The sequence below is a fragment of the Notechis scutatus genome, chromosome 3 (genome assembly GCF_049901735.1).
Source record: "Notechis scutatus isolate UNSWTSFEM ecotype Mainland chromosome 3, rNotScu1.2, whole genome shotgun sequence".
In the NCBI taxonomy this organism is placed as follows: Eukaryota; Metazoa; Chordata; class Lepidosauria; order Squamata; family Elapidae; genus Notechis; species Notechis scutatus.
The window spans coordinates 173,704,252-173,730,104 of NC_142011.1; the positions used below are offsets into that span (position 1 = coordinate 173,704,252).

Here is a 25,853-nt window from a genome sequence, read left to right on the forward strand (position 1 = left end):
ATCAGTTTGCCTAAAGTACCAGCAAAACCCAATCACTTGACGCTTATTAAGAAACCATAGTGGGTTTGTGTGATTGTTAAACCCATCTGGGTTTCTTGCAAAGGCTTATGATAGCCATCTGTTAAATTTTTGCTATTGTAGATAGTAAGAATATGTAAGTGTATAGTTGTAACTATACCTTTAATTAAATTCATTTGGTCTTTGGAAAAGGCATGGATGTGTTTAAGGCTGAAAATCAGTAGATTAAGCTATACAATTCAGGGGTGTCAAACTACAGTTCATGGGCCAGATGCATCACAAGCAGGCCACGCCCACCCTAGCTCTGCAAAGGGGGGAAATGTGAAATGTCTTGTGATGGCAACATGACACCCCAAGTTTGACACTTGTGCTATACATAAACATCTAGCGTTGTTTGCAATAGCAGCAATTTTTTTTATTTGTGCATCAAAATCACAGAAAACAATCCTCTCACATAATTCAGTAAGACATGACTTCAAGATGCTAATCTTTGCTAACCTGGTGCTCTACAGATATAGCATTACATCCATCCTGACCCAAAATTTAGGGATTCCCAAGCAAAGAATTTAATATTTAATATTTAAACTTTCCAACATCCTTAACCTGTTAGTATGCTGCAGTTTGGGATTGAGGGTGGTTATCACATCTGTAGTTCAGTGTTTTCATAGTTAGCCTTTCGTTTGCTATAGGTTGAACTACAGTTCCCATCAGACACAACTAATACCCCTAGTGGTCAGGAATTACAGTAATGAATTTGGACAGCTGTAGTTTTGCAATCCCAAATAATAAGACTTTTAAGTTTCAATAAGTTGGTTTTACTCTACATTAAACATTTTGCGTAGTACAACAAACTAGATTTGCAAAATAAAGGTATCTGAAAATAAATACGTTGAACGTGTTCTCTTTTTTTTAAGGTTTCTCCACTAATACTTGAGAGGAGGACAATAGGCAATAAGATAGATGGACTCTGTTAGAGTGGCAGTGAGATACAGTTGGAAGAGCTGAAGGGCCAACTTAGGGACAGATCATCAAGGAGAAATCTTGTGGCTGCTAAGAGTCCTTACCGATGTGATGGCATGTCAGTCAATTAATAGGTAGTGCCAAAATATACCCCAGTACAGGACAAAGCAAAGTATCGCCTTTACGCAAACGTATGTATTTGTTACAGTAAAATAGCTCTAGATGGCGCTCCTGCGCAATCCTTTGATACTAAAGAGCAAAACTTTCCCAGCCTTTGTCGCAAATAGCTTATTCGAAACATTTAGGCGAGGTTTGAACTTTCTAAAACCATCGAGATGAGAAAGGAGACCTATGGAGCGGATGTCACTCCTGAGATCATAGAGTCCGCGGGCTTCTATCCTGTCTCGACGATGTTATCGACGATGATATATCTCGTCATCTAGCCGGACTGCAAGACTAAGCCTCGCCTCCCGAAATGGCCGTCAGCGATTGGCCAGGCTTACTGCCGGCGCTCCGCAGGATTGGTTGCTGCGGGAGACGGACGAAGAGAGTGGAGGGATTGCTGGCCGGCGATCACTCAGTGGCTCAGGTAGAGTCCGAGCCAAGGAATAAGCCCTGGAGCGGTCTGACGAGCAGGTGAGTTCGTTCGTTCCATCTGCCTCAGGGCCTCTCGTTTGTTGTCCCAGTTCAACCCTATCGATAAGTTTTGGGTGTGGGACGAAGGGCGTCCCGGTCAGGTCGGGGCTGAGAGAGAATGCGCCGGTCGTGAGTCAAGGACACGCGCCGCCGCTGCCGCCGAAGGTCTCCCCGAGGTTGCCGGGCGCCGCTTTTTGTTTTCCCCAGTCGCGGGGCGGGAGAAGAGACTCGCGCCTTCCCGGCGACACCTGCTTTGGCTCTTCCGCTGTGTTGGCCGGCGGCTCCCGGTTCTTGCTCTGCGCGCCCGTCCCGTCCCCCCACCACTTCCCCGCCCGTCAAGGGGCTGATTCGGGTTGGGACCGTGTTCGGCGGCGGGGGGGGGGGGATCGTTTTATGTCGTTTTGTCTCCAGAATGATCTGATTTTTGAGGTAGGCCTAAACCTGGTGGTTCTCAAATTCCTGCTTCTGCGCCCTTTCTAAGCTCCTCGGGGCCTAATTTTTGTTTTTTGTTTTTTTCCTGTGAGGCCCCCGTGGCTTATCTGAGAAATTTCGTCTGGTTTACATTCGTTCCTTCGATCGTCTTCTCCCTTCTGTTTTTGGGTGCTCCGGAGAAGGCAGTTATTCTTACAGTTCTTCTTACATCTAAACAGAATTTGCGTGGCCACCTCTGTTGCTTCTAATAGTGCCGGGTTTTCCTCCTCTTCCTTGTTTATTTCTTTGGACACCAAAACAAAAAAATCATCGAGTAATGGGGAAAAGACGCTGCTGTCTTGTGAGCTAAAGGCTTAAGAACTGTCTGGATCAAAATAAATAAAGCGGTAAGCCCATCCAGATTTGCCTCTAACTAGTACTTAGAGAGCAAAATTCAAAGTAAGGCGCACAACATCTGTGATCTACAGTAACATTCCTGCACACTTAAAAATATTCCCTCTCTCAGAAAGATTTTAAAATTCTTCCTACATGATTAAGACATCGCTCACCCACTTTGAATCATCCCCCACTTCAGTTTTGTTCTCCACAAAAACTACACATTTGCTCATCTCTGATATTAGCTGTGTCTATTATATTACTTTTATTGTTAGAAAATGTGTTCATGATCTGACATCTATAGACAAAATGCTTCAGAACCTGGTGGTTAATATATTTAAGTATATTTTGGAAAAAAACATTAAAAATGTGATGTTTGCAAAATTATGTTGTTGCATTCAACAATATTGTGGGAAATAGGTCACTGTACACACATAGAATTCATTTAGTGACAATTGGGACCACCAATATAGTGAAATTGCTGAGTAAAACCATGACACTGCTTATGATCTTACTTCAGCTTTCCTTTGTTTTACAGACCTGAAATATGAGAATTGGTCACAAAGTTACTTTTTTTTACCATTGTAATTGTGAATGGTTAGTAAATGAGGCAGTCACTAAACAAGGATTGCCTGTAATCTCTGTAATCATAATATTTGGTTTCTGCAGTTAAATGGATTCAGTAGAGAATGATATGAAATAACTGACATGACATAAAACTACTCTGACACTGAATTTGCAGCTGAACTGAGCTAGATATTTTTATGTTACATACTGATACTCGCTCATCGCAGGTATAATTGTATTTGCAACAAAAATGTTTTCACATAAATTAAAATTTTAGAGTTGCAACATGTGTAGCAACCATGTGTGCAAAACCAGTAATTTTGCAGTTAATTATTATAACCTCTGGCTGAGTCATTTGTTTGATTCTGCCACAATTAAGTTACTTCAAAGACAAATAGAAAGTTACCAAGGAATTGTCATGTACTCATAGTATATAGAAATGGACAAAAAGGTGTTAACGGCTACATTAATCATTTTGTTAGCAATTTATAAATGCCTTGTGCTAGTAATAATTGTATTGTGTGTATAACTAATCTTGGTATAAGTTAATACAATTATACACGATATAAACCAAAATAATTAATGCATTTTATAATAGAATATAGTAAATAGAAACAATTCCTAATGGATGCAATTCAGGGGTGGGATTCTACCGGTTCTGTCCACTTCTGTAGAAACGGTAGTTCTGAAGAGTAGCAGGCATAGAACTGGTTGTATGTCTGCTGCTGTTTTGGCCCACCCGCCCGCCTGGGCTCTTACCTGACCTTTATTTCCTGCTTTTTCAACTGCAGCTGCTTTCCGTGACACAGCTGTGATTGAAAAAGTAGGGAAAAAATGCTTTTTCAACTGCTGCGCACCCGCGCACAGCGCTTCTCAGGTGTCCAGGCAGCTAGTTGATGATATACACGTACGTGGAGCATAAAACGTGAAATCACCGAACCGGTAGTTACACCAGTCGGATCCCACCCCTGATGCAATTACATTGGTGATGAGTACACCACTGGAAAACCCGAAAGACTAGGTTAGGGAAAGACCATCATGGAGAAAACCTTATCGTGGTTTGCTTAGAGTTGACATCAAATTATTGGCACATAGTCAACAGTCTGTACAACTTCAGTATAAATCAATAGATAGTAATGAGGCAAAATATTTTTCTGGTTTCATAAAGGTCCTATGAAAAGAAGCATTCTAATAGTTCCTTAAAGTTCAAAATATTGAATTCTAAATTTAGGAACTGAATGGAAAACATGTCTTAAAATTTTAGGGTGCATTATTCATTATTAATTCATTATTAATGATAAGCTGACATTTTACTAATTTATTTGATTCTATACTTGTAAATAGGCTTTCACACAACTGTATCTCCTATCAAAAACCAAATAATAGCTTATCTACTTTAAATGTTATGTCCTTAGCACAAAAAACTATTTAATTGTCTGGTTCAATTTGATTTTACAACTGGAGTCCCAGAACTCGCATACCTGCAGAGTAAAAATTAGAAATAAAAAATAATTTAATATAGCAGCCAAAACTAAATAGCTGACACTTAGAGATTGCCCTTGATCTTGTCAGTGTTAAACATTACTGAACAAATCACATTTATTTTATTCTTTATGAGGGAGTAGTATATTACTGTTCCTACATAGCTTGGATGTATTTGTTACCAAATAATTATACAAAATAATACCGTTTAGCAATGTAAGTTCTTGTTTTAATGCTATTAGAATTTATAATTCTAAGAGAAGCTCTAAGAGATTGATGGGATGTTTTGTGAACAGGTTGTGCTATAAATAAATCTCATTGTTTTAATTGCTCATATTAATGAAGAATTGCAACTGTGTACAGGTATTCCTCACCTTACAACCACAGCTGAGCCCAAATTTACTATGTTGCTACATTTAATTTTGGGAATGATCATTTTATCAAGATCAGGCAGGAGCTTCCAATTAGAAGCTCTTAGGAGAGCCAAGATGGGTAGTAAAGTTAACATGTTGAAGTATTATAGAAAGTTCTCAATTCTCACTCCATTACAGGTTTGCTGTTATGAGAAAGAAATTGGAAGAAAAGGTGCTCTGTAAAGCGCTTGGAGCTCCAGGAGCAAAAATAAATCTAGTTAATGTCAATACTCCTTTTTAAGAATATATACTGTATTTTTATTTCAGGTTAAAGGAATATTTTTAAAATGTCAACTGTGAAGCATATATCATGAACTGCTATTCCCAGGTGAGAAACTGACAACTGAACAGCCAACAAGTTAGCTTCTAAAACCTGCTACAAGTAATAAAGCCTAAAACTAAGAACTGCCTTTCCAAATGAATCTATTTTTCCTCTGCTAGGAAAAACTAACCATCAACTAAAACAAGTTTATAATGCAATATTTTATGATAGCAGTTTTGCTTGAATTTCATTTCCTTTTCTTCAGTTGCATTTTTCCATTACAAAACTCAAAAAGCTGATTACTTTCCAAAATAATCATAACTATGTTCACTTTACTAAATTGTTCTTATTCATGTGAACTAAGTACAAAATAATTCTGTTCTTTAGGGATATGCATATTTACTGCAGAAGAAAATTCTTCAGACATTAAATTTCACATTATTAAACCATATATTTTATTGGTAGTATAGCCAGCCAGATGTTTAGTCTGGATTTGACCTTTTTATCCACCTATTGGATCCTTCCCAAGGACCTGGGATAAATAGATGTCTCATGGCGTTAGAGGTATCATTGCAACATACTCTATTCCAATAAAGTTGCCTTTTTCAATTGACAATGATGATTTTGTCAGTGCCAATAGTATTCGGCACTGTGTTTTAGGAATGCACTCAAGGTACTTATTACTTTTGGTACTGTCTTTGCTTTATGTTGCTCTAGTCATTCTACTTCTATTTACAGGTCTTTATATTTTGAGGTTTCCTCCAGTTCTTTCTCTTTTCTTTTGCTGTCTCCAGATACTGCCATGCTCACCATACAGACTTTTAAATATATTATTTGCCTAAAGTATGCTAACTGTTTTAATGCAGTGTACTTTCAAAATTATATTTGTTAAAATCATTCTCAAACATCATGGCATTTATTGTTTAAAATTGCTTCAGTTGCTGGTACTAAAGTAAATTACATTAAATAATTGAATTGGTTACCATTTTTGTACTCGTGAAGTGTGATCTTTGAACATTCCTAAGTATAATATTTTATCTGAAAAAAATAAAATATATTGTGATTGATCTATGACAGGGATGTCAAACGTTATCATGGCGGCATCATGTGATGTATTGGACTTTTTTCCCCTTCGCTAAACTAGGCATGGGCGTGGCCAGTGCCTGATGCATAGGCCTGTAGGCTGGGAATTTGACAGCCCTAGTCTATGGGTTCTGTCTTGTGGTATACCATGTAAAACTTTAAAAGTATTTTTGTATATACAGTATATAATTGATTCTTGCTTCTGTTGTAACTGTTTTCCTTTGAATCTTTTTTCCTGCTTTGAATATTAGAATACAACTTTATAGTGTTTAATTAATTAAAGGTGGTGTACAATTAAAACTACCAGTTACATACTTTTAGTGAAAACTGCTAGAGCTCTAGCTGTTATTATATTTATTTTGAGATGAATTGTCATATTAAAACAGATGCATATTCTCTTAAAAATTTTTCTCTCTCCAGGCTGATTATGGAGCTTCTATCTCCTAGCAAGCTGAAGTTGTCAAATTACACATTACTGAATTCTCTACCTTATTCTATATGATTTGCTGGATTAAGCATCTATTTAGAGTAATATTTATGCAAGTTGGGTTAACTATGGATTCAGTAAGTATACCTATTATTACAGTGATATATTTACAAAAACTGAAAGTCTGAATAATGTATAAGGAATGACATGCATAAATGACAATGACATTAAAAGGACATGAACACACAGTATAATATTTAAATATAACTGAATTTTGGAATATGTGTGCCTAAAGTTCTCTGGATTGTATTTGAGGAATAGTTCATTACATTATAAAATATAATAAAAGTAATTTTGTTGGTTAAGAGAGAGATTGATTATGAGCCCATTCAAATTTTGTTGCATAATATTGTGCCACTTTATCAAATTTATATAACTGCCCACGTCACTTGCATGACACTGGGAACAATAAAATAAATCTTAAATTTTAAATCTGTTTTCTGGCTTACAATGCAACTTGATGAATGTTTATACAAAAATAAAGTAAAACTTCAGAGTAAAGTAATATTGACACAGATTTTTTTTTATTTTCAGTTGCTTTGGTCAAATAAAACTTATGGCCCAAACAGAAGTATTGTAAGAAAAATTGGCTCCAACCTTTCTCTGATACAATGTCCAAGGGTTCAGTTTCAGGTAAGATATTTATTTGTTTGCTTTGATTTACAAAAACTAGTAAGACCTAAAAATCTGGGTTTGTGGTATTTTAAATTTGGAACTAAAAATAGGGATACCCCAAATTAAATTATTTCCTTAGGCAAAAAAGTAGTTATATTAATTTTAAAACTTAAAATTAAATTAAATGAAAATGACATGGATTGATAAATTGGATGTACTGTTCCTGAAAGTCTTCGTTGATGAGAGTCGAAAATAATTCAAATATCTAATGAAACTATAACAAAAGTTCCTCAGAGGTGCATACACAGTTCCTTAAACATACACATCCCAGAGATTTCCTAAAGTTGTTGCTGAATTCTAATTTCTTTATATGATAGAAACAGGTGTGACTTTATTATATAACTAGATAATTATTAAATTTTATTTTAAATGTAACTGAACTCAAATATTATACCTGGCCTCACTTATTAGTTTTTGAAGTGCAACTGATGTATCCTGAATTACAAAAGAAAACTCTCATCTGTGCGTAGCCACCTTCCCATAAAGCCAACAAAACTGGAGTATGAAGCTTTCCAGAGATAAACTATGAAATTGATTTGCAAGTTTCACTGAACACTTCTTAAAACTGCTTTCATGTGATACTTTAATGTAATACTTTAAACTTTCCCTTCTGAGGAGACCATTAACTTGACTGATTTGGCATGCTATTATTTCTTTAAAACTTTCCTGAATCGGTGAGTTGTTCTTTAAACTTGAATCTTCAGAGTAAAATATACTTTACAAAATATTTATTCTGCAAGATATTGCCACTTAAAGCTTCAGTGGCATCAATCTTGAGAGAAGAAAATATCAACCTAAAAAATCCATATGAGCTCATTTGATAATTGTAGAGTTTTTTGATACAATGCTTATTTTGAAATAGTAGGCAAAGTTATAGGATATATTTTTATACAATAAAGCTTACAAAGTAAGTCAAAGAAAAAACTACATAGGCAAATAGTGTATGTCTCTCATTTTGAGATGGAGGTTGCCTCAGGATTCTTCCTGTAGTAGAATATTCGAGCCTAACTTTAACTTTAAGATAATTGGTATAGAATAGCATGGTCTCATTGCAATTTTTGCATCTAGTGGTTTGCTCTAAATTGCTGTAAATTATTGTAGAAACAGGACTCCTTTTGACTACAGCTTAAGGAATTACATCTGTGAATGTTATTTTTTCTCTCTTATGGATTAAGTAAATGGCAATTAGATGTTTTTCTCCACTTAATATGTACTTGGACATTTTTCACTATACTCTGGGATTCCTATTTATACTTTTGCCAAAAAACTGGTGGAAATGTGCAAGAAAATTGCATAGCCAGAAAATTGTAAAAATGATAATTGGGTATATGGTACTGCTGATGCACACACATTTGCATCAAGAAGGAACAAAACTTATGTAGGAGGAATGTCAATATATAAACAGTAGGTGAAAAAAATGGTAGTATTTTTTATTTAAAAAATGGTCCCTTCAAAATAAGAATTTTGTAAAATTATTTTGTAATTATGTTGAAAATGGCAAACTATGAATATCATTGATCATGCAAAGGTCAAATTCAGCATATTTTTAATTTTAGGTTTATTTTCTGATGATAGTGCCATGTATTTTAAATAGAATTTCCTTTTCAGTACTAAGTAATGAGTTCTGAAAAAACTTCAGTAATTGTGATTTATAGTAAAACTAATCTGTTATATTTGAAAGTTGGAGGGAGAACATATTTTTAAGAAGACTGGTCATGATTTATTTATTTCTATTGCACTTAAATGTCAATAACATTGAACTTTATAGAAATTTTAACAGTTTTTGAGTAGAAAAGGCATTTAAGGATAAAACACATTTACATATAACAAATTCAGCAGGTTAGAAATATTTTGTATGATATGTGAGTATCATCATGTCCTTTTTTTCTTGGGTAAAATATTGGATATTTCTTTCTTTATTATTTGCCTATAGCTATATTTATTTCATGATATTACTGGTCTAAGCTGTCAGTGACTTCTGAATATTTTCAATAAATCCTGACCAGAAATTGATTCAAAAATATTGCTTATGGAGTAAAAGAATAAGAAATAACATCTTCTATCTTAATCAATACTTTTCTCTGGAAAGCCTCCACCAATTCATTCTCCAAAGAGAAATGCCAATGTTAAGAGATCCTCACACTATTATTTTATATGCTTTAACTATCTGAAGGTCAATATAATGTTCACTTGCAGCAGCAAAAAAGGCAGATTCAATTGTTTACAAAGCTATAATGCAGGGATAGAGAAGAGAGTTTAATGGTGGGCACAAATTCAGTTTAAAATCAAGCCCAAGAGAATAGAAAAATACAAATGTGTTCTTGAGTTGTCGCATGCCTGATATTTAAAATAGTTGTTAGGCCAAAAAAGTTCTCTGTAGCCATGTCCGTTGCTGAAAAGTACTATAATTTTCTGAATAATGGCAGAATAAACTCTGCTGTTGTTGTTTTAAGTAAACCTAATATCACAGCTGTCTTCATGCTTTCTTGAAACTTTTCTATAGCATTCTCTCTTTCCCTTTTTCTTCCTTTCTTGCTCTCTAGCTGTTATATCACAGGATCGTGCACTGAGCCTACTGTAAGTCAGTCTTCTCTTTTTTCACTAAAGTTCACTCTAACTATTGGTATTTACTTAACATATTAATCTGCTTGTTAAGAATCTTAACCTATATTCCTTATTTTCTTGTGCACGAGAACGAGCTATAGGTCTTTAATGACAGTGAGAGTTTTGTCATTTTTGGAAGCTTAACAGCAAAATATTGCTGAAAAATTAAACTTTTCTTCAATATATGCTTTGGGTTTCTACTTTAATAGGGTATATGAGACTTAATTAGTACTGATACAATTAGCCAGATATTTTAAGTGTGGATGGGAAATTTATATACTTATTTTGTTGCCCAAGTTTTATCTTTTCACAATGCTTGGGTTTAGTTCCCTATCTAGTTTAAGGTCTGACAAAAGGCAAATTTGAGTTTGGCATGTCTCCGAAAAAGCAGGTGAAGTCTGATGTAATAAACAAGCCAAAAGTTCTAATCTACTTGCAATACTTGCATTTATAAAAGTTCTAGTTTCACATGACCATGAAATGATCTCTGAATAAAGCATCGAACTATTAAAAGACATGGTGATATGCTTTTCTTCCTTTTTGGAAATTATGTCACTATGATCCAATATTGGCCAGAGTAGTCACAGTGACAATATTCTTGTTAACACTGTAGAATAGCAAATATAGGCTTGATTTTCGATAGATATAACCTTAACAATATTGAGAATTTTAACTTCAGCCATTTCTAGAAAGTAGTTCTTTTTGATGCCTCCTTAGCTGGGCTGGCAAATCTGGAAACAAGTATAGTAAAATAACTTACAAACACATTCGTGTAAGATTTGGAGTTTCTTTTTCTGAAACTAATTTCTGTCTTTCATTTCTCATCCAAATAAAATGCAATATGTATAAGAAATACTTTGAAATTTATCAATTATTCACCTATATAACTTTATTAGTATATGTAAATTTCATAACCTGCAGCTAGATATTTGCTATGTAGTTCCCAATTTGTATGTCATGCCATGCATTAGGAAACAATAGTGGAAATGCTAATACTGTAGTACATTCCTTAGATTGGATTCATACTAAGTTTGAAATTTTGCTCAAATGGACAAAAAAAAAAACCTGGTGTTTTAACTCTGGTATAAACTTGTTCTCCCATTTATTCATAATCGCTCTTTGTATTTTATCTTCGTGTTACCTTTATAGTTATGTCATACTGATCCAGGCTCTAATATATAATATTACCCAATCAATCTAGCTTACTTCTCAGCCTGCAGAAAGCACTCAATCTAACCAACTAAAAGAAGATGTGGTAGTCTCCCTTGTAGATGTAGGGTGGGTTGCTGAAGAAGATGACGAAGGAGACAAAGTCTTTACACGGTTCCGGTATGTTTCTCAAAGCTTATCCTCTATAACTGGTTCTTTAAGGTTTGGTAGATAACCTGTGGAACTAGGCCACTAACCAACTTCTATGAGGTTACAGTTTGACAATCACGTTTTCTAATAACATGAAAACTGGCCAATATTATTGATCAAGGAAGAAAATCTTAACAAGCTTTAGGGATTCTTTTAAAAATGTAATAAATATGTTTTATTATCTAGCCTTTCTATTTATGCAATAACTTCATGTTTATATAAGCATATATTTTTATAGTATGTTCCTATTTTAGTACCAAAATATCTGGGTAGTAGACAACAAAGAGATGTCCAGTATTATTTTAGCCAGAATGAGTTATGAGAAAGAATGACAATACTATTTGCAACTCTAGGAAAGGAAAGTCTATTATAAAGAAATAGATTACAGGTAGTTGTCGACTTACAACCCAGAATTAAGCCCAAAATTTCTGATGCTAAGCAAGGCAGTTAAGTGAATCAGTTGTTAAGCAGATAACTAGTTGTTAAATGAATCATGTTATTAAGTGAATCCGGCTTCCCTATTAAGTTTGCTTGTCAGAAACTCCTTAGAAAGGCTGCAAATGACAATCCCAGGATCCCCGGATGCTGCAACCATTGTGAAGGCATGCCAGTTGCCAAGCAGCCAAAGCTTGGTCTCATGACATAGGGATATTGCAATGGTCATAAATGTGAGAATTGGTCATAAGTACTTTTTCAGTGCCGTTATAACTTTGAATATCATTAAACAAATGATTGTAAGTGGAAGACTTCAAGTATCTAGATTCTTTCCACTTCTTTTCAACTGGTTTTGTCATAATGATGATCTTTGTTGCCTTTATTACATGTAAAAGGATGGGGAAGAATATTCTATTGATACTCCAGTATTGACAACATGTGAATTTATGTATTGGCTAGATTTGTAATAATCTGGCTGTATCCAGAGAAGTTCGTAACTAATTTTAAAAAATAACAAAGCAAAAGAAATATGAAAATGAAAGCACTGATAAAATACTATTTGGTTTCTTCTTAGTTACTGTGAAGTAGGCTTGTGTAAGGTAATGTACAATGAAAGTCCTTGAAAAGAAGAAAAAAAACCTTCTCTGTCAGCAGTTGTAGTACAAAAGGAAAAGTGTTTACACAGGATCTTTAGGGGCTTTAGCAGTTGCTGAAGTTATGAAAGTAGAAGAAACCAGAGAATAGTCAGCAAAGCAAAATTATAAAAAAAGTATTATGACATTTTAAGCATCTGAGTACAACTTTTAAATCTTACATAGACCAAAGAAATTATAATACAATTTAGACATTAAAAGAAAAGCTGTTAAAATGTTATTAATATCTGTATAGATGAATTTTTCTGCACTGTTTGCAGATACAGTAATTGAAAAACTGTGGTTGTATTTAATTTCTAAACCATCTGTTCATGGAAGCATTTTATTGTTAAAATACAATTTATATTTTTTAAATGCTATTTGATTTCTAACTTATCTGTGCTGAAGGAACAAGGAACAAAAACGAACCCTTTGTCTTCACTTTCTTTCAAACAGAACATAATATAGTTTAATGATGTTTACAGGAACTTCCTAAACACTGTTCTAGATTATATGCAAACATGGCAAAGACAGCATTCTGCATTTGCAGAGAATAAGTTGTTTAGTTTAAGAAACAGAACTTTAACTTGACTACCTTTGATCAAGATACTACATGATGAAAAAGACTGAAACTATTTTTTTAAATTGTAGATCAGAAGGCTGGTCAAAATCCCAACCATTCCTTAAAAGTGAAGGCTCCTCAAGAAGAGATTCAAGTACTGAAGAATTGTTGCCCAAGAAATCACAAGAAATGGAAGAGTCTAAAACTCCAGTAGCCAAAAATGATGAAGCATTGCAGAAAATAAATGCACTGGAAAATGAGCTTGCTAATTTAAGAGCACAAATAGCCAAAATTGTAAGCCTGCAAGAACAAAATTTGGCAGCAGGTATTAAGTTGTCCTTTCCTCAATGTTAGTAAGTTTAAAGTGTCATGCCTATAGTCAAAAAATACTAGATTCAGATGCAAATAACCTTGATATATAAATTATAACATTTAGAAAATTAGTTGTAGTAGTTTTTCTTTTTATCTTGACATGAAAGATCTGGAATGGCATCCTTCTCTATTGGTCCCCCTCTGCACATATGATCTTGAGCCTGCCTTCCATAACCTGTTGCTTTCCTTTGTGGTAGATGATAGCACCCATGATTCTAAGCCAGCATGTTTTGCTTAATGCATGTGATGAAAAGTGTAATCTGATGCACTTGAAAGAGTAATAGTAGTAATACTAGTAATAGATTGGACAAAGTTGCAATAGACTCTTGTAGAAATTTGAGTCAAAATGATCTTGGGATTTGTATTACAAACTTTTGCTAATCGTAAAGATTTTGATTGGAAGTTCTTAAAATGAGACTTATTGTCTGACTGTTCTTATAAAGTATCTAAAAACAACTTTATCAAAGGTTCAGTTGATACACATGTGATGATTAATTTTTTGCCTGTGTTTCCAATTTTCCTTTTACCCAACAATGTAGTGCATTTTCCTGGGAAATACCGTGTTTCTCACATAATAAGGCCGGGCCTTATTTTTTTTTTTGAGCCCCGAAAAAACGGCTAGGCCGTCTTTTCGGGGGTAACTTAATTTCCCCCCTTTCATCCTCATCTAGAGTGCCCTGCGGGCAGCCTCGCCACCAGCCGCTCCTAACGGGCGATCATGGCGAAGCGCAGAGAGCTCCCTACTCCCACCAAACACCTTTGCTGCAGACCCAAGACCTTTGGCACCTGCCGCTGTTGCTTTCCCTTCTGCCCATTCCGCTGCCGTTTGGAGTGCCGTTGGAGCTGCTGCCGCCGTTTGGAGCTGCCTCTGCTGTTTGGAGCCGCCGCCGTTTGAAGTGCCGTTGGAGCTGCTGCCGCCGTTTGGAGCTGCCTCTGCCGTTTGGAGCTGCCTCTGCCGTTTGGAGCCGCCGCCGCCGTTTGAAGCTGCCGCTTCCGCGTTTGGAGCACTACCGCTGTTTGGAGCACCACCGCCACTCCAAACACGGCGGCAGCTCCAAACGCGAAGCGGCAGCTCCAAACGTGACGGCGGCACTCCAAACGGCGGCGGCGGCTCCAAACGGCAGAGGCGGCTCCGAACACGGAAGCGGAGCCGCCGCCGTTGGAGCCGCCACCGCCGTTTGGAGTGCCGCCGTCACGTTTGGAGCTGCCGCTTCCGTGTTTGGAGCTGCCGCCGTGTTTGGAGTGGCGGTGCTCCAAACAGCGGTAGTGCTCCAAACGCGGAAGCGGCAGCTTCAAACGGCGGCGGCGGCTCCAAACGGCAGAGGCAGCTCCAAACGGCAGAGGCAGCTCCAAACGGCGGCAGCAGCTCCAACGGCACTCCAAACGGCGGCGGCTCCAAACAGCAGAGGCAGCTCCAAACGGCGGCAGCAGCTCCAACGGCACTCCAAACGGCGGTGGCAGCTCCAACGGCACTCCAAATGGCAAGTCCCCCCACCCTTCCCCCTATTTTGCATGTTTTAAACTAGGCCTAAATTTGGGGGGAGGGGCTTAATTTGATTTTATGCCTAGAAAACATGCTGGGTCTTCCTATTGGTGGAGGCCGTATTGTTGGAGAAACACGGTAGTATACAAACGCTGTTTTGTTCTATAATTTCCGACTGAATAGCAGAAAGTTCCAAGTGTGTGGGGGAGGGTTTGTTGACCTATAAAGCCATATATGCTTTGGCAGCAAGGTACTTAAAAAACCACCTTTTCCCTTTAGAAGTGAATTTGATCAGCCTGTTCATGGTAAAAACATTCTCCCAATATCTTTTAATGGTCTACCATGTGTAAAAAGGCCTTGGTTTTCAATTTTACAGCCCTCATAGTACAGAATGATTTCCCTTTTGAGATTAGCTTGGCATCCTCATTGACCTTTAGAAACTCTTAAAAATAGAACTGTTCCTAAGTAGTTATCATTTTCTCCATTCCTTTATGATATTTCTGTGTTTTAATGTTTTTATACCGTGTTTCTCATATAATAAGGCTGGGTCTTATTTTTTTTTGAGCCCCGAAATAATGGCTAGGCCATCTTTTCGGGGGTGACTTAATTCCCCCCCTTGCATCTTCAGGCGGGCGGTGACGGCTTGGATGTTGACCTCAGCGTTGGTGGGGCACTTCGTTTCGGGGTCAACGCAGGCAGCACCATATCCGGGTGTGCAACAAAAGTACTTCCTAACGGCAAGCGCCCCCACCATTCCCCCCCATTTCGCATGTTTTAATATAGGCCTTAATTTGGGGGGAGGGCCTTAATTTCATTTCATGCCTATAAAACATGCTGGGACTTCCTATTGGGGGAGGCCGTATTGTTGGAGAAACAGGGTATTTAGTTAACAAATTCATACGATTAATAATCTTAACCCCTATATCTCTAGGAAACCAACAGGGATGGAAAACACAATAAACTATGTTTATCTGTAAACAGATTTTGTTCAGCACAATAGAAAAGTAATAAACAAATGTCATACACTAGAAAGCTGCTTCGGTACTTGGTCAGTATAACCATTTACAGCCAAGCTATATATTTCCTTAAAAGAAGCATCACCCTTTTCATTATATATTGTGTTAAAAAATGGAAAGGGTGGTAGAAGTGGTACATGATAGCAATCCATTTCAATGCTGATTCTATTTGATAATCACAATAATGGGTACATTTTTAAACAAAGATTTATTAAAGATATTTGCAGCATATTTAAATGTACGTTGTTCTTACAGCTGGAATATGTTCTGCACCCCTTTCTGTCGTGGCGCCACCGCCGCCACCACCACCGCCACCCCTGCCTCCACCACCACCACTTCAGCACAGTGTTTCTGCCATTGACCTTATTAAAGAGCGCAAAGGAAAAAGAATAAATTCTGGCAAGACTCTGATAGATGGTGATCCAAAGAAGCTTGAAATGCCAAATATGCTAGATATCCTGAAAGACATGAACAGCATAAAGCTGCGCTCAGTGAGAAGGTAAGTTTTCCCCTTATTACAGAAAGGGTTGCAGGGAAGAAGTGCAATATTTTGATTATTGCTAAGCAGAGATGGAGATGACATAATTTGTTTGCTTGATTCATATGATTAAAGTTCATAGTTTGGTTTTCAAACAGTAACTTGTCATTTTATTGAGTACAAATAGACTTAATGTCCAGAATTGGGGCCCATAACCACTTTGCTAAGTGACGGTTGTCAAATGAGATATCCCATGACTGTGATGGATTTACAGTGTTGATATTCCTGAGGGAGGGGTTGTTAATCAAATCACTAGAGTCTTTAAGAAAGACATTGAAGTGTGAAAGCAAAAAAAAAAGGTAGACAAAGCTTTGATGAAAATGGTGCATATCTTTGCATCATTTGAAGTCAGTGTGTCATAAAGCCTTAACTTATTCTTTTGAAGGCCAGAGGAAAGCACAATAAGGAAAACTGCTGATCCAACAGATCCTGCTGCTGTAATAGCTGAAGCTCTTAAAAAGAAATTTGCATATCGCTATCGTAGTGACAGTTCAAGTGAAAGTGATAAACAGATTTCAACTTCTGAAACAAATTTGGTAAGTGTTTGGTTTATATGTTGTGCTGAGCCCCATGGTATAGAATGGTTGTATTAACTTCAGGAGTCGGCTGGTTTACAAAGCAGCCAAGACTAAGTTCATACTTTAGGCTAAGCCAAGCTACATTTAAATTTACATAAGTTCAGGACTGAATATCTCCAGAGTGTCTCGTCTCAGGAGATTGGCAAACTAACGTCCACCCATATTTTTAACATGCCTTATTACCAGTCCCAGTGAGCAAGATGCCAGGGAACGTTTGCTTCCTTTCATTCTCCAGATGAGCTGTTCAGAGCATCCATTGTTTGGGGGTGATGCTTCTGTCGCTCGTTTGATAGGCTGGGCTTTAATTGAGAGGACGCTCCTCTTCCTCCACGGGACTCCTCCCTAGCGTCCCCAGTTTTTGCTCAGCCTTCGTGAATATAGGCAGCTTAATTTCCTTTCCCTTGACTGGAATAGCAAAGGCTTCAAAAGGAGTCAACAAAAAGGTTTGCTTTTAAACTCTAAACAACTCCTTTAAGGCTTTTAGTTTCAATGAGTCAAGCAGCTCCCTACGATAGATAACTCGAGCCAAGGGAGCTCACCATAGCTTCAGATAATGATCTCTTGCCCCCAGGATGATAGGAGGTGATAACACCTCAGCTGCATGGCTAACAACTCACATTACGATCTTTTCAAGCCAAGCCGCTACGATCATCGCTGCCCGCGCCCGACAGGAGAGGCTCCATTTTAAAAGGGTCCAAGGCTTTTTTCTCTCCCCTGGGAAGTGTTGCTGAGCCGATTTAACTCATTACGTGCCTAAAGAGATAACGGCTGGCGCCATTGTAGACTCACTAACCATGCAGTAGTGATATGCATTTTATTTCTGGAATTGTGAGAGGCTTTTCTTTCCCCAAGCAGGAGTCTCCTTCCTGGAACCTGAGGGAAATCACCCTAATACACGTGTGTGTGTGTGTGTGTGTAGATAGATAGGGAGGGAGGGAGGGAGGGAGATAGATAGATAGATAGATAGATAGATAGAATTATTCTATTTTGGACCCTTATTCATTAAGGAGGAAACTGTTGGCTTATGCCCTCACAGAATTAAACAGCAGCACCACAGCGAGCACCAAGGCCCGTGTCCACCTGTGCAGGAAGCTGTGGCAGGCCTACATCTTATTTCAACAATTCCTCCTTTCTAGGCCTATGAGGTGTTCCTAATTTGGCTAATTCGATATTAATAACAAAATAATAACGATAATAATAATAGGAACAAGAGTAAGATTTCAGTATTCTTACATAAGATTATACAAAACTGGGGAGCATTGTTTTAGGGTTCCCTGGCCATTGCTGGTTCAGGCCCCTGGGCGTGCCAAACGCCCAATATTTCAGCCTCATTAACAGTAAAATTTAATAAGCGGTCACAATGGCAAGCAGCAGTAGCTCGAGCCATGCCAAATTCTCAAAACAAATTGAAGCATTCTAAGTGTACCTCCTAAGCAGCAGAAAAAGACTCTAACAAGCGCCATAAGGTACTAGAAAAACACATGAAGAAGGTCATGTGGGAGAATGAAGAAAATTCTCAAACCTCATCTCCTCCAGGCCTACTTCGGCTCCAATCCCCCTCTGCAACCACCCCTGAATCTGTCTGTGTAATCCAGATGCAGCGCAGCTGCACAAGATCAGGTAGCCCATCTAGATCAGTACAAGCAACTCGAAGTGACTCTGTGGCCACATTGCTCCAACAGCGGCCAGATTCTGTCAAGATGATGACTTACCGGAAAAGATCCCCACAAAGATGTGACTGTGGATGGAATTAGCAATACACGAATGTATCTCTGCAGAGGTGCAGCATACTGCTCTGAACAACAGAGCGCTCCTTCTGACTGGAATTCCCTATAACTCCGGTCACTAAGCAGGACACAGCATCATTGCCCTCAGGAGATTCTGTAGTTTCAGATATACTCCCGCAAGGTATATAGAAGAAGGAAGGGCTATTGATCGGGTGGAGCCAGAGGACTCAGAGTTCTGCTAAAATTCTCAAATTCTAGTTAGATTCGCATCAGCTCATATTAAAAGGTGATGGTTGATGCTACATCTTGACGACTAAAACAACGCCGGCATCATTTTGTTTATAAGAATTCCATGGCATTATCTGTTGAGAAGCCACTTCCCCTCACAAGGATCTCCAGGGGACATTTATGCCGATTACGGACCTCTTTCTGAGGTTGACTATTGGGCTTCCTTTTTCAGTTGGCAGCCCTCACAGAATTCTAGCAGCACAGTAACAGCGAGCACCAAGGCCTGTGTCCGTCTGGGCAGGAAGCTGTTGAGCACCAGTGACTGCAGGATCACCCAGTTGCAATACAGGTCCTGAAAGGTGTTCTCTATTTGGCTTCACAATTTGATTCCATATTCAGTCATCTAATTATGAGTTTGGTAACAGCACAACAATTTATGTTAGTAGCTGTGCACAGATATAGCCAAAATATTATCAATAATAACAACATTAATGATATCAATATTATTATGAATAATAACATAATAACAAATTGAATTTACCAAAAAACGGGGGAGAGCAAATATCAAGAGGATTCCCTGCCTCTGTTTATATCAGTCCTCTGAACCAGTCAACAGTCCATTAATATTTCATACACATATAGATACATAGATATAGATATCTCACCTTGTGGGCTTTAGGTCAGAATCTTCAAGGGCAACCAAAAATACCCCCAGAGGACGATAAACCAACTCAAAGTAGGTCAAAATGTCCTAGAGAGACCTCTAAGCCAACAAAGGATGCCAAGAGACACCAAAATGCGTTAGATGAGCATATCTTAAATTTTTTTTAAAAAAAATGCATGAGGGAGGTTGAACAGAAGTCTCAGTCCTCTTCCCCAGACATGCTGGTCCCAGTTCCAGAGTGCTTGCTTCAGCAGCACATATACTAAAATTGGAATGATACAGAGAAGATTAGCATGGCCCCTGCGCAAGGATGACACGCAATTTGTGAAGTGTTCCATATTTCACCTTGCCTCCATCCCTGGATCTCTCAATGCCATCCAGGAGAGCCTCAGAGAGACCGGTTCAACCCAGTCCTTCAGCAGCGCTACTTGCCTGACAGACAGTTGTGAGACCACACCAGAATTCCTCCTCCCAGAGGATATCCCTGACAAATTGAAGGCCTGGAGGGACATGGCAACTTGAAGAGGCATCGCAGCCGGGGCACAGTAGAAGTTGATGGCTCGGCAACCTCCACAATCTGACCTCGATTCTCACTCGATTTAGTTACTATACAGAATAGACCTTCATTACCAACAGGTACCTCCTTCAGGGGAGTATTATATAATCCAGTTACACATTCACATGATGCACAGGATGAGGGAGAACTAGAGACCAGATGGAACAGGTTGAGGAAGGGTCTACTCACAACAGTGACCAAAATCTGTCAGAGGCGGATCCCCTAAAAAAGGGGGGCATGTCAAACATTGAAGGCATTAAGCCAGACCACCGACCTTCAGGTCTGTTTTGCCCTCAGACTTTTTTTTTTCAAGTCTCTGTTGTTTCAAAAAAAAAAAAAAACCTACTTCCTGCCTTGATATTCCATTTCCCCTCGGCCCAACAATCGTTACTATAAGGGGGGTGTGTGTGTCAGATGATTTAATCTTCTCCCAACCAATAATGTAAGAGGAAGTCATAACTGTCCCACAGAGGTTCTTGGACCTCGTCCAGAAACAAGGGGTCTCTTCAGTGGCGTAAACCCCTTACAGGATATGATAGCAAATTTTTAATTTGGTTTTCTCATTCTGCTAAATTTCTCATCGCCACGATAGTAGATAAAACAATAATGGCAATTATCATCCTCTGCAATTCCAACAGAAGCAGAAGAGGCTCTCAAGTCAAAGGATATACAGGGTTGAGTTGTCCCCAGGTAGGGCATGTCGATCTGATGTGGGGGCCATAAGAGCGGAGTCGGCCTCATCCCCCCCTTTTTTTACTAGATCCTCTCTCAGGTTGCTCCGCCATCTGAGGGAGATTATCTCAAATTCCAATATCAGGGCACACAAGGACGCCGCAAAACTCTATTCAATTATCTGCTCAAGCCAGGGCATCTCAGGTTACTCCTCGCCTACTGCTATGGCTCAGACATTGGCAAGCAGATATCACACAACTAATGGAAGCTTGCTTCCTCCCCAATATAGGGAGATAATTTGCTTGGTGGTGCCCCGACCTATCTCTGATAAGAGACTAGAAGCAGAAAATAAGTTCCTCTCTTTTCATAGACCCCAAAATAGTCCTTCCCAGCTTTTTGAAGGGTTCCTTTGTTCCCTCTACCAGGGACTTTTTCTCTCTAGACTCCAGGGACCGTCTGGACGCATGAATCACCAACAGTCAGATAGTTTCTGATCTGGAGATAGATACTGAAGGGGAGGGCAGAGCAAAAGAATCTCTTGAGGAACATGAAATAGAGGTCTCCAAGGCACAACATAGGCCTCACGACTGTGCCCCTATTGGTGGAAGGCTCAAGCCTTTCACAGACAGATGGGATGTCTCCACTTCTGTTTCCTGGGTTAGAGATATCAGAAGATTAGGCCTGGCTATAGAATTTCCATCCTCTCCCCTGAACCTTTGCATTACTTGCCTTCTCTCTGGGGATCCTGTTAAAGGGAGCATGATGGAGACAGCTATTGTTCATTTATTGGAGATCCAGGCAACCAACCTGTGGCACCAGATCAGCAGGGGCAATTTTAGTTTTAAAATGACTTAATTATTACATAGTTCATAGGAGGCTTAAGATGAGTATACTGAACTCCATACTTCTGAGCTTCAGAAGGGGCGATTTTCTACCCTCCATTGACTTAATGGAGGCCCATCCCCAGATTCCAATTAGATCCTCACAAAGCAAAACTCATAGTTTTTGTTATAATACTCAATGTTTTGAATACATTGCACTGTCCTTTGGGTTGTCATCTGCCCAAGGTTCTTACGAAGGTTCTGATGGCTCTGGCTGTTCATCTCAGGGGAACACCTGTTAGACGGCAGTGTTATTTATATGACATTTCATTATTATCTTGTTCATATAAACAGGCAAAGGGGAGGCCTTAGCATCGGTCATCACTAGGAGAGACTTGCAGTCCATCTCTCATCACCCACGCATATGCCATTTTCTTGCATGGGGCTACAATCTTACAGCCTCCTGTAGTGCATTGATATCATACATGGGACCTCAACAAGGTCCTTACCGCACTCAAGAAAACTCCCTTTGAGCCCCTGTAGACCATGAGTCTCCATTCCTAACGTACAAAGTGGTTCTCTTGGTTGCCATTACATCGGCCAGTTACATCTTGGATCTAGTAGTCTTGTCAGTTAGACAGGAGCTCTGTATTTTTCACACAGACAAAGTGGTCCTTAGTCCAGATCCATCTTTCACCCATAGATAATTTTGGGTTTCCACAGACCATAGGAACTGATACTCCCGTACATTTGTCTGAAACCGACATAAAATCTGGCATGACAATGCCACAATCTAGATGTAAGGTGAGCTTTCTGCATATATTTCAACTGCACGATGTGTGTTAGGAAACAAAGGTTCTCTTCGTTTCTTTTCAACCACCCACCATTGGGTGCAAGACCTCTTCCTCAATGACCAGTAAGTGGCTGAGAGCACAATTCCCAAGTCTCATGAGACACAATCTCTTCCTGTACCCAGGGGTATCACTGTTCATTCGGCCACAAGCCCCAATAGCAAAAATTTACAAGGCGACAACATGGGCCTCACCATCGGCTTTTATTTAGAAACTATTAGAATGATGTCTTCGCCTCTACGGAGGCTGCCTTTGACAGGAAAGTGTTACAAAGGGTCCATAGGGACCAAGAAAAGGGGAATCTGAACCAGACGGAAGCCCTCCTGTAGGACACGCCAAGCTTTGGTATGTCCCAAACAATGGATGCTCTGAACAGCTCATCTGGAGAAGGGGCGTTGGTACTTACCTGACACACCCTTTCTCTGTGAGCTGTGAAGAGCATCCATCCCCACCCTTATTCGTCTGGTGGGATGCTATTCTGGCCAAGTATTAGAAAGCGTGAAGGAAAAGAAATATTTCATCACTTCGACTTCGCCAAAACTGGGGACGCTAGGGAGGAGTCCCGTGGAGGAGGAGCGTCCTCTCAATTAAAGCCCAGCCTATCAAACAAGCGACAGAAGCATCATCCCCAAACAATGGATGCTCTTCACAGCTCACAGAGAAAGGGTGTGTCAATGCCCCTTCTGGTGGATTTAGTGCTCCTACTAATAGAATTTAAAGCAGTATATTTCAAACTTGTCAAGTTTAAGAGGCATGGACTTAAAATTGTAGAACTCCCCAGCAATTGATCTAAGTGTTTTAGTAGTAGGCATGAACTGGTCAATAAAAATTCCAGCTTATTGTATACAAACATTGCATTTTTTTTCTTTTCAGTTTGGGCCACACCTTCTGAAACCTACAGGAAAAATGAAGAATCTAATTGAAAATTGTTAAGTAGAAAAACCATGCTTCAGTATAAAAGGACTCTCTCAACTGTTTTGAGAATTAGGTTTATAATTTCACAACACTGAGTTATGTGCCTTGCTTCCATGAACAAGTTTAAAAACAAAAATTCTACCATGTTCTAACACAGGTTTCAGTATTTATATACATGCTGTGTTGGGCCAACACTAAGTTATAAATGTTACTCTTAAACTTAAGTGAATGCAATTAGTTTAAATTATAGCTTTGATGTTAATTTTGGGAATATAATAGGACATATTTATCCTATATTGACATCTCATTTTTAACTTGAAGTACAGACTTCACTGGAGCTTCTTTTCTTTCTATAGGGTGAAAGTGACAAGACTTAAGAACTTTATTATTCAGCAAAATTGGCTAAATTTAAAGCAAATGCTGCATGTTGACCTATAAAGCCATATATTTATATGGAAGAAGCTAGCTAAAACTTAATTATGTTTTTACATAGGATAAAACACTATAATTGCAACTCCATTCTAGTGATAATGCATATATAATGAACATATCAACAGCTACTAATGAAACTTAATATTTAATTAGCATAGTTGACCTCCTTCATAGACCTTCAGACCTGTTTACTCACAAGTTCCTGTAGAACTGAACTGCAGATAATAAACTGTCAAAAAATAATTTGAGATTGGAAAAAAACCAATTGAAGATCAGCTTTCCTGCTGAGTAAAATATTTTACTTCTTGAACAGTATTTTTTATCAGTATTTTGTCATCTGGGGCAGTATTTGTGAACTGCTGAATAATTCGGTGTGACAAGGAAAGGTGCTTTGTCTACGAATGAGATTAAGAGCAAATTTAAATATCATGAAACAGGTTGCCAACCTTTGGACCTCAGGGACCACCAAACTCATAATTTTAAATCCCGCGGACCACTAATATGAATTTTGACTGACGGTGGCTTCCTGACATTGGTGGGAAAGTCGGTCCCATATTCCAGAGCTGCAGTAGTCACAGGACTGGCCCTTTGGTCATCCTGGAGCAGCTGCTATTCCACCTGGGTGCACCAGCCTGACATGGACTGGAGGAGCTGCTCCGGGATCACCAAAGGCCAGTCCTGTGACTATGGCAGCTTTGAAATATGGGACCGACTTTCCCACCAATGTCAGCAAGCCACCCTGGGGCAGATTTCCCTCCCCTGCTGTTGGTCTTATCTTCCAGTTGCAGCTCGCATGGCTCTACTCAAAGGTTTGCGCTCGGCTGAAGGGTGGGGGCCAGCTGGTAGGCAGGCCGTGTGGGTGGTGCAGCCTTGTGTTCCCACACAGCCTGGATTAATTGCTTTTGGGGGACATTTCTCTGCGGACCACCCAAACATTCTCGCAGACCACCAGTGGTCCCTGGCCCACTGGTTGGCGACCACTGTCATGAAAACCTTTCACTTTGAAATTTGTTCAGATATGAAAATGTTTTTAATTTGATCATGTAAAATTGCTCTCAGATACTTTGTTTATTATCATATAGTTACATCAGTATTTTTAAACTTTTCCAACACTGTTCAAAATTAAAAAATAGTATATCTGTATTACATTAGTCTGGTCATTTTTTTGATGCTTGAACAAAGAATATTGTACAACAGGATCTAAGAACATCTAAAGCAAACAAAATTCATGCATTAAAAGGATTGGATATGTTTAAAGATACAACCTGTAACTGATGAGTCCTAATCAGGTTTGCTTTAGACTGGAAAAGATAGTTTTAACAATAGGAGATATGAAAGTGTTTTAACCTTGTAAAGCTGCTTCAGATGTTCCAACAGCTTGAAATGCCAACTTGTGACTGTTTTATGATTTGTGAATGAAATATATTTTCAAACTGTCCAGCCTGACTTGTATAGCAACAGAGATGAATCATACCCCTGCTAATTATTATTTAGATAAAACTGGATGATGTGGGAAGAGACTAATGAGAGGAATATACAGTTAAGCATACTATCAGGCAAAAGATTTTCAACTTCATAGTCTAATTTATTACTGCTAATTTGTGCTGTTTAAGAGAACTGTATGTAAATAGATGGGTCTACTGTATATGGATTATGCTGTAAAATAATTGTGTGAATGTAGATAGATAGTCCTCAATTTATAACTGTTGCTTAACTACTATTTAAAGTTATGTTGGCCTCAAAGGGCCATCACAAAATATTGCATTGCTCCCAACCTGTGGTCACATTTTAGGCCGTTGGCAACTGGCTCACATTTATGATTGCATTTTGCAACATTTTTGCCATTTTCTGGCAAAAACACCCAGTGATTAAGCATCACACTTACTACTACATGGTGCACTTAATGACCTTGATGACTCACTTAACAATTACCCTGACTTACATTCTCAGTTGTCATACACTGAGGACTATCTGTATGCAATACATTGGTACGGCATTACCACTGCTGAAGGTATATA

The 25,853-nt window shown here is 38.6% G+C and overlaps 1 protein-coding gene and 1 non-coding gene across 5 annotated transcripts; both read left to right on the plus strand.

Annotated features, from left to right (window-relative positions):
• Positions 1–1,521: 1,521 nt before the first annotated feature.
• MTFR1 (mitochondrial fission regulator 1) lies at positions 1,522–24,978 on the plus strand. Of its 4 annotated transcripts, XM_026692032.2 has the most exons (10): positions 1,522–2,043; positions 2,139–2,432; positions 5,151–5,211; positions 6,649–6,792; positions 7,250–7,348; positions 11,196–11,323; positions 13,072–13,307; positions 16,109–16,352; positions 16,777–16,927; positions 23,362–24,978. In XM_026692032.2, the coding sequence occupies exons 4-10, from the start codon at positions 6,727–6,729 to the stop codon at positions 23,419–23,421; spliced, it is 984 nt and encodes a 327-aa protein (XP_026547817.1). In that variant the 5' UTR covers positions 1,522–2,043; positions 2,139–2,432; positions 5,151–5,211; positions 6,649–6,726; the 3' UTR covers positions 23,422–24,978. The 4 variants fall into 4 exon arrangements, with proteins under 4 accessions (XP_026547817.1, XP_026547811.1, XP_026547831.1 ...); XM_026692026.2 differs by lacking the exon at positions 2,139–2,432 and having other exon boundaries at positions 1,522–1,614; XM_087961791.1 differs by lacking the exon at positions 2,139–2,432 and having other exon boundaries at positions 1,627–2,043.
• LOC113430137 (U6 spliceosomal RNA) lies at positions 19,827–19,932 on the plus strand. The gene has a single exon (XR_003373163.1). It is a non-coding gene; the product is annotated as a U6 spliceosomal RNA (small nuclear RNA).
• Positions 24,979–25,853: the final 875 nt, after the last annotated feature.

Excerpts from the sequence above, each read along its gene's own strand:
- MTFR1 (XM_026692032.2), top strand. The coding sequence starts at position 6,727 with ATGATTTGCTGGATTAAGCATCTATTTAGAGTAATATTTATGCAAGTT. Across the intron at positions 13,308-16,108 it reads AGAACAAAATTTGGCAGCAG|CTGGAATATGTTCTGCACCC; the intron begins GTATTAAGTTGT and ends TTGTTCTTACAG. Across the intron at positions 16,353-16,776 it reads AAGCTGCGCTCAGTGAGAAG|GCCAGAGGAAAGCACAATAA; the intron begins GTAAGTTTTCCC and ends ATTCTTTTGAAG.